At 38.0% G+C, this 13,452-nt stretch overlaps 3 protein-coding genes across 3 annotated transcripts in view; all 3 read left to right on the top strand.

Moving 5' to 3' along the window:
• The first annotated feature begins 2,565 nt into the window (after positions 1-2,565).
• Positions 2,566-4,268, top strand: LOC120345532 (gap junction alpha-6 protein-like). The gene has a single exon (XM_039415013.2). The coding sequence runs from the start codon at positions 2,674-2,676 to the stop codon at positions 3,757-3,759; it is 1,086 nt and encodes a 361-aa protein (XP_039270947.2). The 5' UTR covers positions 2,566-2,673; the 3' UTR covers positions 3,760-4,268.
• Positions 4,269-7,639: 3,371 nt separating this feature from the next.
• On the top strand, positions 7,640-13,153 carry LOC120345270 (exportin-4-like). Its single transcript, XM_039414650.2, has one exon. The coding sequence runs from the start codon at positions 7,691-7,693 to the stop codon at positions 11,108-11,110; it is 3,420 nt and encodes a 1,139-aa protein (XP_039270584.2). The 5' UTR covers positions 7,640-7,690; the 3' UTR covers positions 11,111-13,153.
• The window catches only part of LOC120345271 (H(+)/Cl(-) exchange transporter 6-like), a 22,877-nt gene continuing 22,578 nt past the window's right edge, over positions 13,154-13,452 (top strand). The window contains exon 1 of the mRNA XM_078115407.1: positions 13,154-13,282. Coding sequence (XP_077971533.1) covers positions 13,163-13,282 — 120 coding nt within the window. The 5' untranslated portion in view covers positions 13,154-13,162. The remainder of the gene's footprint in view (positions 13,283-13,452) is intronic.

The following is a 13,452-nucleotide window of genomic DNA, read 5'->3' as shown; positions in this document are numbered from 1 at the left end:
CTTAACTACTAGACCAAATTTCTATGTGAACCGTACGTATCCAATGGTGCTTGCTACCTCCCTGTGAGTAAGATTTCCACATTTAGGAATGTTCTTGTCTCCTCATTTCTAGCAAGTCGACTTGAGTAAAAAGCGCTATTATGCTTATTCAATATCGCTAAGTAACTTTCAATCACTTGTGGGATTCGAAACTTTAAATTCACTTTACCATTTATGTCATTTACTTTCCATTACGTAGTGTTTGCCTCTAATGTTACGTCTAATGGGGGTAGAAGTACTTGCTGCAATTTCGCCGCAGTTTATTTATCAACTTAATAGAGTTTAGCGAAAATGAGTGATTTTTTCAGCATTTTAAGTTAAAACAAGGCTGATACGGAGGAAGAAGAGTTGACCCTTTTGCCTTTATTCTTTATACCTACACGTTTGCCTATAGCAAAACCAAAAAGATTGTTGTAAACTTGATAATAAACTTATGAATGAATAACAGTCAAAAAGCTAGGCCGACGTATTTTTGTACGTACGTCATTTTGTATGACTTATCGAAAACGCCGCCACTACCCTCTCCCAGTTAGGCCGACGGTGACGAGATATTGAACGGTCAGCTGGGCGACAATTTCACGTTTCAAAGATCAGGGCTCCCCAAACTCGCGGCCCCTTTTGGATATATAAATTTTTTTCGCGGACCTTGTTCACGTTAACAATGCTAAACAATTCGAAAGATGCATTTTTGATGTTTTGTAAAATTGGTGTTCTCTTTGCGGCCCCTAAAATTCGATTCGCGGCCCCTAATTTGGGAATCGACAAATCTCCATAGCGACCATTTTAGACGTATTTTTGATTCCTTTTCCACGGAACACTTCGAAGTTGCTCGCGGAACACTAGTGTTCCGCGGAACACAGTTTGGGAAACGCTGGAGTAGACAATAGATCTTTTGTCCGTTGTGCTGCGATGCATCAGAGGGACAAAGCAAACAAATATATGCACGGCAAGGATGTTTGTCTTGGTGCGATGAAGAACTATGGCAGGGTGGTCCAAGGTTGTCGGCTCCGCGGGCCACAAATTTATTTTTTTCATTGTTCGCGGGCCACAATAGTGCCAAGAATATATAAACAGTGCAATAAAAAACAAACACTTTTATTGTGCAAACAAATAGTTATCAGACATCCCAGGCTAATAGAATTCGCATTCGATTTTTAGTTTTATATGATGCCTATATTGTTAGCATATATTCCCGACCAAAAAGATAGAAAGCCAGATAATAATTTAGACTGCGCTAGTTGCCTCGGCTAGCCATAACACTAGTCAATTTAGTGACATTAGTGATGTAACAATATGTCAAAAGATTTTTCTGATTAATTTTATTACAAAACAACACAAAATGCGATTTATTGATTACTCTCCGAATGTCACGCAGGCCACAGATAATGAAACGGCAGGCCACATATGGCCCGCAGGCCTGGGTTTGGACCACTCTGAACTTAGGCGCATTCCTCCTCTGATTTCAGAGGCGTCGCCAAAACGCGGGTTAGACGTTGATGAAATAAAATGACATAGATTATAAAATTTCACAAAATAGTGCTTAAATTAGTAATAGTAATTATTACGGCGTTTTGCAAAAATAAACCAAAAAAACGAATATGGCACTTTAGGCCAAATCGTCCGATAACTTATGTGATAAGCGACTTTCGACAATTCAGTGGCAATTCCGGATAGAAAAAAGGAGCAACAGCTTCAAAGAATGACTTTTTATTTGCAGCGAAAACTTCATCCTCGATTGCAACATCGAGAAGTTCTTGCAGGTCAGCTCGACAAATAATACATTTGATTGGTCGAATTCATCTTTTATCTTGCCGATTGATAGTGATGTAATAATTAGGCTTCCGCTTCATCAACCACGTCTGCGCGGTTGAATCTCTTTGATGGCAATGATGAGCTAGCTCCGTTTCTCGATTCGGATGTTTGTTTTCGCGTCTTTAGGTGGTAAAACTGTTCATTTGTCCTGAAGTTTGCATGTGAATGCGTTTATCTTAGACAGGGAGTTGCTGGGGTTGTGTGTATTTAATTTTGTAGGATAATATCTGAGTGTAGAAATGTAAATTTTCGAAGGTAAGCTAATATCAGTAGAGAGGTGGGGACGGAAACGGCATTGGGTACGGTACCAATTTGCTATTTGGCGATCACTAGGACAGTAGCAAATTAGCAACAGCATCAACATTCAGACGGTGGCAAAAGTAGAAAAAGATTCTTAGAAATTAGTATGCACTGGTGTTAGTATTTCCCATAAATAGTGAAAAGAGACATTTCGTAGTCGAAATTCCTAAAAATAATCTTTCATCTTTCACCAGTTGCGCAAGTGGCCTACTTGCATGTCAGCAATTCGCTATGCAATCCCAACAGAAAGAAAGATGTGATATGTTGTTTAGCTAAAGATTTAAGATAGTCATTAGCTAAAGATTTAAGATAGTCAATTTTACCGCAGCAGACACAGCACCTACTTTATGAAATTATCTTACTTACAGATAAAAATTCTTCATTAAAATTGAAACTACACCTTCCGAAATACCAACATTTTTATTTCAGCTTATAGCTATAAGAATCTTGAATATGAGTTCTACATTATTGGTGGGTTATGGTTAACGAAAACTAACAAACTATAAAGGTACAACTTCAGTTATGTGGGCTGCTTTGGAGAAGCTATCAGAACACGTTAAACGATACAGCACTGTTCTTGGACAAATATGGTACATTTGCGTTTTCATTTTTCGACTGATCGTCGTCTCAACAATCGGCGGAGCGGTGTATGGGGACGAGCAATCACAATTCAAATGTAGCACCCTATCTCCGGGCTGCGAAAATATGTGTTTTAACAGTTTTTCAAAAATCTCACACATGCGGTTCTGGGCTTTCCAATTACTCGGCGTCCTAGCACCCACGGTTTTCTTTCATTTTTACGCAAATAGAGTGACTGGAAAAATTGAAAAACTGAAACAGCAGTCAAAAACCTTGGATCCCAAAGCTCGACGAAATAGCGAAAGAAAATTGAAAGATGTTAAAATGAAGACCGTCTATAATGGGAACGATATTAAACAACTTCCTCTGACAAAGAAAATTCATTTGGCGTATTATCTAAGCGTGCTTCTGCGTATGTGTGTGGAAGGATTTTTCATATACCTTGCACACTTGCTTTTTCGTTTCAATAGTCCCGCAAAAACGATCAAAGGAGACTCTGTCTTTAATTTCATATTATTCGAAGTTCCAGGCATGTATTTATGCACTCAAGAAGACCACGCAGTCTACGCGTCATGCAAACAACATTTTCTTAAAGGCCAGGGCTACGTACCTTGCTGGTCGTCTCGTCCATGGGAGAAAACAATTTTTATTCGATACATGAACATATTCAGCGCAGTTTGCTTTGTACTAAGTCTAATAGAGCTGATATATTTAACATTCAAAGGCCTTGTTGGAACGAATTGCAGAAAATGCAAACGAACATTATATACACAAGCGAAGAAATACAATGTGAATGAGTCGCCACAATCGCCTTCTTCCAGTCTACCATTTCAATCAGAGTTTAACGTAACAGAAGAAACGGAATTATCACGGGGAATGCGCGAAGACCATAGAGATCGAGGGGACGGGCGCTGGGTACCGAACGGCAACAGCCTCGGATTTGCGAACTCGGGATGGTTCATTGGGAGTTCCCACAAAATATCGACTCCAGAAAGGCGACCAAGAGCGCGACGGACACAGTACGTTTAGGTTTTCCATATTGTAAAAACGTTATTCCACAATGCTACAGCGGTATTTTATCCTGGGAAAAAGACATGAATTGGAAGCGATGATTTTGGTGAACTGTGGCTTGTAAAAGCAAAAAAGACATACGAGGATATCAATTGATCGGCTTGAAAATATTATTTCAAATCTTGTGGACTGAATTATGTGAATTTTTGATGCGCGGTGTAAATCTAGTCAAACATATCTGTTCCTTTTTCTGCCATTTTCCTTGGTTTGCTTTGGAATTCAATGATTTCAAATCTTTTCGGTGCCTTTCATTCATCTTATTTTTCCACGCTGATTTTCTATTCTTCTATAAGGTCTATTTAGCTGCTTAAATGAATTGATGCAGTGACTTTTTTTTAGAAAATCAAGTGATGCTACTGTTGCTACCACAGGACTCTTGTTTTTGTGCGTTCTGTGTGAATCCGTGCCTTATGTCGAAATGACACTGTTTTGGTGAAAAATATAAGGTCAAATATTTAAGATCGAAACCTTTTCGAGCCTTGCGTACACCCTGGATTCTAGCATATTAGCCGATGCTGCATTGCCTGCATTACTCTTCGAGACGGACGACAACGACAAAGTAGGAATGGTTGTAGGAATGGTTGTCTAGCAGATATCGGTGATTGCGCCAACCTTAATTGTGGCCTGTGTGTAGTGCTTTCGCCGAATTCCAAAAATTACAAACTTTTCAACATTCATAAATGAGACTAAACTTACGTATCCTAAGTAAAGCCGTGATACCACGGGAAACATTTTTCGCGATTTTACCGCGAGACCGAACAATTTACTTTTTTCAAACAGTATCAATTTTTAAGACAGTCTTGGTACATAACCATACAGGACACCCACAAAGAGATTAAATAATAATTGAAAGAACTTGGATGCAGTGTACTGCTGCAGGGTAGGGGATTGACTGTCACCAACCTATATTTTTAGCCTTAATTTTTTAATTAGTAAGTTCTTCGTGTTTTGATCTAAACCGCAACATCATCAAAAAACCTGACGAATAACGTGATGGTATCGCTTCGTAGTGAGAACATCCTCTCTATAACGATGATGATGTAGTAGTGAGAATTGCCAAGGTGGAATCAAGTTAGACGAGATTACGAATTAACTAGGCTGTCGACCGCGATAAAAACTAGACGATGCGCTTTTTAGTTTGACTGTCCTCTTAGCGTTCTTTGACACTTCTGTTAGAAATGGTTGTTTCTCGGTACTCCCGTAGTGTGTACCAGGTTAGGCCATAATTTTATTCCGATTTTCCTCATTCTAGTTCGGGGACTGTCTGTGTCAGGCAAGCGAATATACCCTCTGCCCATAGGTTTCAGTCCCTTCACACAACTTTATGTAAAGTAGGCGAACAAAATTAGTTACGTCCATATTATTACACACACTTCTGGAGCGCCGTTTTTACCGTCTAAACAAGGCGGTATGCATGTCCACTTGAAAATAAGATATGATATATTGTGTCTCGAAATTGTAATACGTAGGTATAAATGGCGCAACAGGGGTGATTTCCGATGCCCCAATTAAAAGACGAGTCAAATTGAACGAGGCTTCATTATATCCCAGCCGATGAAGAGAGAGGAAAGTTCAATGTTGAAGTTGCCCGAATGTGCATCAAAAAGTGTACCAAGGAGAAAAATATATCACTCAAGAAGAGGCGTGTAGAGAGTTTTGAAAAGATATAAATGTTGCGATCACCATGTTTATTTGGACTCCTTAATAGCTTGATAGCCTATAGTATCTGGATTACCAATTAAGCAATATAAGCACGCTTTTTTAGGGCACCAAGAGAACCGCAGAGAATTTCCGTGGAGCAATCTTCAATGTTACCTCAGTGTTAAATAGTGTAATTCCAGTTGGCCAGCCGTCACAGACCGCATAAAATTCATGCAAATTAATTATAAATTGGCCCTCAAGTGGTATTGAATGAATGTTTCCCCGACCCTCGACTTCAGAAAAAACTCTCCCTATATAAACTTTACTATTGAAAAAAAATTATGATTATTTTTAAAGTGTCTTCAAAAGTTGGCGCTTACGATCTGGTTTACATGTTTCAAAAACATCATATATATTTATTAAAACTATTATTATTACCTTTCATATATATAGGGCACCAACGTCTCAAGTGCTTAGTGCCCCTGAAAGACATGATCCGGTCCTGCCCATAGTCAGTCACGTTCGACAAAATATAAAACGCAAAATTGGGAAATAATAACCTTTTAATGTATTGGCGTTACAAAAAAGGCTAAATTGACTGAAGATTGGAAAATTGGTATGGGCTTCAGTTCCCTTGTCTCTATTTTTTAATCTCTTCTCCCGGTTAGAAGTGTTGAAGTCAAAAGAGGTTGCAAGCGGGAGCAGTATTTTTAAGCGGAAGTCCATGCATCTGAAACTGGCTAATTAATCCCATTATCGTCGACTCGATGATCCAATACCCGACATGGAATGGTAACAAGACAAGAGGCTGTGGTTCGCCATATGAATAAGTCGTTTTATCGGCTTTCCTATCCCCTGGGATAAATAAATATATAAATCCTATTCTAAAAACGCTAACATGGCGAAATCAGCTACTGACTAATGAGGTTTTCTCACAAAAGGCACAACCCGCAAATGGGTCAACTTCGTCGGTGTCATTTTCGCGAATAAGGTGAATTCTTGTGAGGATGGATTTTTGAGCGAATATTGGCCTGTTCTCATCTATACATACTGCTGTACTGACTGACCCAGGAAAGAAGATAAATGACGAATCTTCTTGTGGTTGTGACCATGTCTACATGTGAACCACGTATCCATTACTGAAAGTTTAGATATGTGGATGGAGTGAAAACTACGGTAAACTATTTTAGGAGGACAGACAGAAGTAACTTACCAGTGATGTTAGTTTCAGGATAGTCAAAAAGTAAAATTTTTTTGAATAATGAATGGACATATACTGTCATTATTTCAGTAATTAGGAGGTGGTTGACCTTGCTAATTTTTTTTTGTATATTGACGCTTACTGCTGTACTGGTGGTTTTTTCTCCAAACAAGGCTAGAAAAAAGTAGCTACCGATATCTAACAATATCTTAAACAATCGCCAAGTCATCCAAGCTACATAGCTGCATGAGCACGCATTGGGTCTCATGTAGTTTCGTACCTAACGTACTTCTAGTGGGCGTAGCTTAACAATTTTTTGATATGTCAATCCTAACCCCCATCTGACTACGCCATCCAAAAATTAAATCACTACAACATCACAATCACGTCATAGAGCTTGCCAAATATACGCATGATCGACCGAAATGGCATTGGCGCCGACGATAAAGAACTGACTGACGTTATCGGTCTCTCTCCTATTGAAATCGTTGCGACGAGAAAACGAGAGAAATAACTGTTCGATTTCGGGTGCTCGTTTGCGCGTCTTGGATGGCAGTTCGTATAGTTTGAAGGGCCCTATCACGTTACCGTGACGTCGTAATGCCGTAATTTTTGGATGGTGGGGTCAGGTGGGGGTTAGGATTGATACGTGAAAAAATTGTCATGCTACGCCCACTAGAAGTATGTTAGGTAAGAAACTACATGAGACCCCACGCATTAACACCTATCTTGGTTGGTTGGTTGGTCGTTTCAAGAAAGGATTATTGATAGCAAGCGAGGGAACGCCAGTTTTAAGTAAATCGTTCAGGAAAATAGTGTTGGAATAAAATTTATGTCTCGCCACAAATGCGGCAAAACTGCATTTAAAAAAACATGGAAAATTTTTAGTCCTCGTCCTTCCTTGGCTATGCTCATGCAATCAAGCAAAAAATAGCAGTTCATTTCAATCATTCAATAGGCTTCTTCTTTCTTGAGCTGTATATTCATATATTGTATGTTGTTTTTTACAGTCTTAGAAAAATATTAAAATCAACTCATAAGTTCAAAATGTCCTCGGTCACCCCAGAGATAGTAAAACACTTGGAAGTAGCCGCACAAGCTGCGCTTGGGATTCAGTCAACCATATCGCCAGCACAGCGACAGGAAGCCGAAGATGTTTTGCTTTCTTTTCGTCATTCGAAACCGAGCTTCATAGATTGCAAAACATTGTTGGAAAGCACAACTTATGATACAGTGCAGTACCAAGCTGCAGCAGCATTGAAAGACGTGGTTCTTCGAGAATGGGGACACACTGATGAAAATAATCGTAATTCTCAACAACAATTTGTTTTGTCTTTTGTAATGGGACATACAGGATTATCAAGATTTGTTCGAGAAATTTTGTCCCATTTATTAGCTATCATGGTTAAGCTTTCAGCCATGAAAGATGCGAATCCGAAACTCAGAGAATCAATTTATACATTTTTAACTAATTTAATTGGATCTGGAGATCAAACTCAACAACTAATTGCATGTTCAATTATCACTGCACTCGTTACCGAGTTCTCAATAACGAATAAATCCAGTGATATGGGGATGACGTGGCAGCAACATTTAAAATGTAAAAAATCATTTGAGGATTTTGATTTGAAAACAATCTTTTCTCTTCTACTCGAAGTTTTACAACATATTAATGGCGCGGAAAATATATCTTCAAATGAAACTATAAATTTATGCCACAAATTTCTGATAATTTCGGAGCAGATTTTGTCATGGACGTTCACTGCTCCGGTTAAGACACGTCGAAGCGCGCTTGTGCAGCCTGAATGTGATAAAGTTCTCTTGAAGCCGCATGCAGATTGGAAAAAAGTTTTACTGAATCCGGCGACGATAAAATTGTTTTTTAGTTTGTCGAAAAAATGTCAATTAAATGCTGAATTATCTCGGATTGCATCATCTTGTCTTGCACAACTTGCATCTTTACATGGCCCTGTTTTAGAAAATGAAGAAACGAAATACTTTTACATTAAGTTATATATGCAAGAATTTTTACAAACTTACGGGAATGGGACTTTCCATGATTGTGAGGCTTTAGGCATTGCAAATGCATGTAAAAATATTCTTGATGCTCATAAACTTGAAATTTGGGTGAAAACACCAGAAATTTTACAAATTTTTCACCAGTTTTTGGAATGTTTGACAAAGTTAACAGGTACGGCGATGGCAGGGGCTGCTAAAGAGGAAGAAATTGATGAAGAGGACCATTTATATATGGAAGCATTTGAGACAATGTTGGACGCTTGGACTACGATAATCGAATCAATTTCCGGACCCAAAGATTTCATTATTCCATGCACTTCAAAGATATTCGAAAATTATGTTCGATGTCATATTGTACCGCCAGATGGCACTAGAGCAATAATAGATGATTCTGACCATGATTATGATGAAATGGAAGAGGATGATCGCGATCGTTTTTGCGGACAACTTATGTCAATTGCTTGTATCGCGAGAACATCACCGCTAACTTCTATGCTAGCTTGCTCAATGCTGCTTGAAAAACGAGTTTCTTTGTTGCAAGAGAATTTACTTTTAATTAAAAATCAAACTAAAGTTGATGATACTTTATTACAGAATTTATTCGATGACTTACATTGGATCGTGTTGATTTCTGGCCATGTTCTGGCTGATGATTATGACGGCGAAACTTCTTTAATTCCGAATGAAATAATTCAATGTAGCATCGCTCAGAGAAATCAAATTAATCAGGTGCTATCTTTACGTATACTCGGTTCTCCTCTAGAAAGCTGCGCAATTGTGGATTCCTCGCCGGGATTGGTTGATCCTGTGATAAGACTTGTATCTGCGATTCTACGTCTTTGTGAGGTTGTTTCGAATGCTACTCGATCAAATATGGTGGATAATTTGAGCCCTCAATTACTTCAAGACTTGATGTGGTTCTTAAAGACATGGTCTGGATCATATTTACTTTTCCGCGAAGACTATTATGATGAAATAAGTCCGGTATTATCTGCAGCTTTTGGGCCGGATTCAGAAGGTGGACGTTGGACCGTAAATTATGTCACAAAATTTGCATGCACTGTTTTAAATCATTGGACCTCCGAACCTAAACTTCTAGAAGACACTGCGGATTTATTGACAACATTAGTTGGAAACGATAAGAGTTGTTCAATCGTGTCATCTTCGGAAGCATTTTGGAAAAGTGCTCATGGAATCTGTTCTGGAGATGCCTCATATCGGACGCATCCTTCATTTGTGAAACAACAAATAATGTCATCAATTGTAGGAGTTGGGACTTCTAATATGAATCAGTACAGAGATAAATACTGGGAACAAACTATGAACATTGTGAAAAAACGATACCATGACCTAACAACGAACCACATTTTTGGGAAAAATTCTTTGAACACTCAGGTAATTGATGAATTGAGCTCCATACTTGACCTATTGAGAGGTGTTGCAGATGCTGCGTCACCGCAGAACACAAAATTAATTTTTATGTTTTTGTCTGATTTTTTGTGTGAAGGGAGCAAGCTTATGCATTCATGTAAAGGCCATCAAACTGTTATAGTTTCACTTTTGGAACTATTTGTCCAGGTCGCTCATGAACAAGTTTGTTATCTCCCAGAATCAAAATGTCATATGTTATATGACTGGACGCTTCAACTCTTACGGACATTTTCGCAACTCACGACCGATTTCAAATCGAGAGACGCAGAAGAAGAATCATTCCAGGACTTATCTCTTGTTATTGAGCTCCTAACTCACATCTTAGGACGAGATTTTATTGATTTCAGCGATCCCGATTTGGAATCTAATACTGGGTTAACTTTAGACGAAGCTCAGCCTGAAGTCTCTGTTCCTGACGTCGTATTTTTCGGTTTAGGAATTATTCTGCCTCACATGAATACACAATTGCTGTCCTATCCATCTCTATGTTGCCAGTATTATAAATTAATAACATTTTTGTGTGAGATTTACCCCGAAAAAGTTGAACTATTACCGCAAGAAGTTTTAAACACTTTTCTTTTTTCCCTGCAGCTGGGCTTAAGCTCATATGGGAATGATAATTGTAAATTATGTTTGGAAGCATTATTAGGTCTTGTGGATTGTGCTCGCGAAAAATCCAACCCTAATGGTGCTTTCCAAACCGTTTTAACGCCTTTTATAAAAATGGTTTTTGATGTTATTTTGGTCCATGCTGGCGATATGGAATTACTCCGTTCTGCAGGTGAAACTTTTCACTCAATGTTCTGTTTTGATCACCAAAAAATTGTTGAACTTTTTACTGCATTCGTTGAAGCGCAACCGGACCCAGCCAATAAGCAGTGCCTATTTATGGAATTTAGTAAATTAACTCCGCCCCCAAATACAGAATTTAAAATTGATAGAAAGGATAAAATGAAATTTATTAACTTGTTAGAAGAAGTTATTTTCAATGTAAGGGGTATTTTATGTGTGAAATAATCTGAATTTTTCTCAAACTTTTTCATTTGATTATTAGAAAGGCTCCAGACAAAAAACCATCTTGGAAAGATCAATATCTATCTAGTTGGATATAGCCCTGACGTGGGCGAACAACGGCACGCGGGCCAAATCCGGCACGTTGGGTAATTCCATCTGGCCCGCCTGATGCTGCCACAACCAAACTAAAACCAAATTTCGGTGTTTTAGCTAAAAAATAACTCACAGAATTTGTTCAGATTGCGATTAAGTTTTGGCACGAGGCTCCATGTTTCCACCTTTTCTTTTATAACACTGTTGTTCATAAAATGTAACTTTTTACGTCCTCCTGGACCAAAAATATCGCCCGCTCCTGGTATAGCCTATCCAAGGATGTTAGGTTGAACTGACTAGGTTTTGAACCTGATATCTCTGAGCCAAAAGGCAAACAAAATGCCCTCTAATCTTTACTCTAGAAGCTCTTACTGCTAAACTTTAAAAAAGTGAAGTCTAACATGACTAGGAGCTTATTTGAGCATGCTCCAAAAACTACAGTAATAGCTGATTTGCTGAGACATGGCTTTAGACAAGGGATGGGCAATTACTTTTACTAGTGGGTCAGTGGATATAATGGACCTTTCCCCGAGCATCGACTTCCTCGTTTACTTTGTGACATCGGCCAATTAGCAAGATGCAAAAAGTGTCGTAACAATGCTCCCTTTTCGCATCCGCTCAGACACTTTTATTTTATCACTCAGACAGATTTTCAAGTGTGGTCGTAAACATTACCTTGTTTTCGCGTTTTTGAACTCTATTCGTTAGTTTTTAGTTGTGTTTCGGGAACTTAAATATAAATCAGATAATTCAATGATCATTCTGTCTTCCTAGGAGTTTTAATTTAATTGCAGTAATAAAAAGTTAGTGTAGAAATAGCTGTGATAGACTAGGCTAAAATTCTTTATCAGTACTTTCAAAAAATAGATTGTTGTATGCGATGAATCATTATGATGGTTTGAAACACATACCCCTTTTTACAGGCGCCAACTCATAAAAGCACTCTCAAAATAACCCCGAAAATTTTGCAATGGTTAAGTATAGGAAGAATTTTTCGGAGGTCAAAGGTCGGGGAAAGGTCCATAGACTTGGTTACTGGCCCGGAATATGAAATATGAAAAACTATGAATACTTTTGTATATTAATAAGAAGCACAAAGTAGCAATCGGGGTCATTGTGATGTCATTTTCATCGAAAATTAAAAAACTATAGTCATAATGTCAGCAAAGAGTAGGCCGGCCCGCGGTGCCTTAATTTGTCCACCCCTGCCTTAGACCGATGCCCCGAATTACTTCTGAACTGTATGTAATTTATTGACATTACATAGTACCGTATTTTATTCATTATATTTTTTAATTATGTATTTTTTTTCAAGTGCCTTTTTGTTACATACATATACCCGACTACGTTCCAACTTTTTAATCAAAAAATTGAGTCGAATTGAATTTAGAACATCCCTTCTTGAAAAAGATTGGGAAATGCACAGCCATGTTTGTGGTATTATCAGTATAATAAGTTTGAATATTGATTTTGAATCGATTTTCCGAACACTTTAAAAAATTTACAATTTGATAATTTTTTTATCAGTGCCTTTTTCTATTGTTGTGTATTTATGGAGGAAAATTTAGGGATCTCAATCTAGTCTTTCTTATTATATCCTCGCATATGAGCCGTGTTAAAAAAAATATGCCAACCTAAGGGGTTGGCTGATATGCGCATAACTCTGATCGCACCTATTCTCTTCTGCAACCATTTGCTGCGATAGGTGCGGTGCATACAGTGTGTTACAATTTGTAGGGTCAGATAATATGCGAATTTTTATAAATTCACCGTTTTTAAGCCGTTTTTAGGGGACTTATATGCGAGGATATACAATAAGTTGGTGCAGACTTTGTATCTCACACTCAATGTAAGCAAAACTTTAAACTGCTCTATACAACTAGCCTGAAAGTATTGTTACACTATACTCCCTGAATTAGTTAATTTTGTTTGTTTTTGTTTTATAAAGCGTAGTTTGAAATAATGAGTAATTGTTGTCGAATGAGATGTCTGAGCAGAGATTCCTCTTCGACAATTCTAGACGACGAAACGGATTTAATTCCACAGCGAGATAATTCAATTCAATTTATTAAAGATTATGAGGTTTGTTTGGTTTTTGTGTTTGAATGGGGTCAAAGGTCACATTTGGGGTAGAATAAGTATTCATATTTATCCCCAAAGAGAGGAAAACTATCATAATTCCTATGCAATACCGTCAAGGAAAATTATGGGATATTTTGTACAAAGCCTAAAAAAGTCTTCGTCAATGCTCA

The sequence above is a fragment of the Styela clava genome, chromosome 8 (genome assembly GCF_964204865.1).
Source record: "Styela clava chromosome 8, kaStyClav1.hap1.2, whole genome shotgun sequence".
Classification (NCBI taxonomy): Eukaryota; Metazoa; Chordata; class Ascidiacea; order Stolidobranchia; family Styelidae; genus Styela; species Styela clava.
This window is presented reverse-complemented; position numbering and strand designations above follow the sequence as displayed.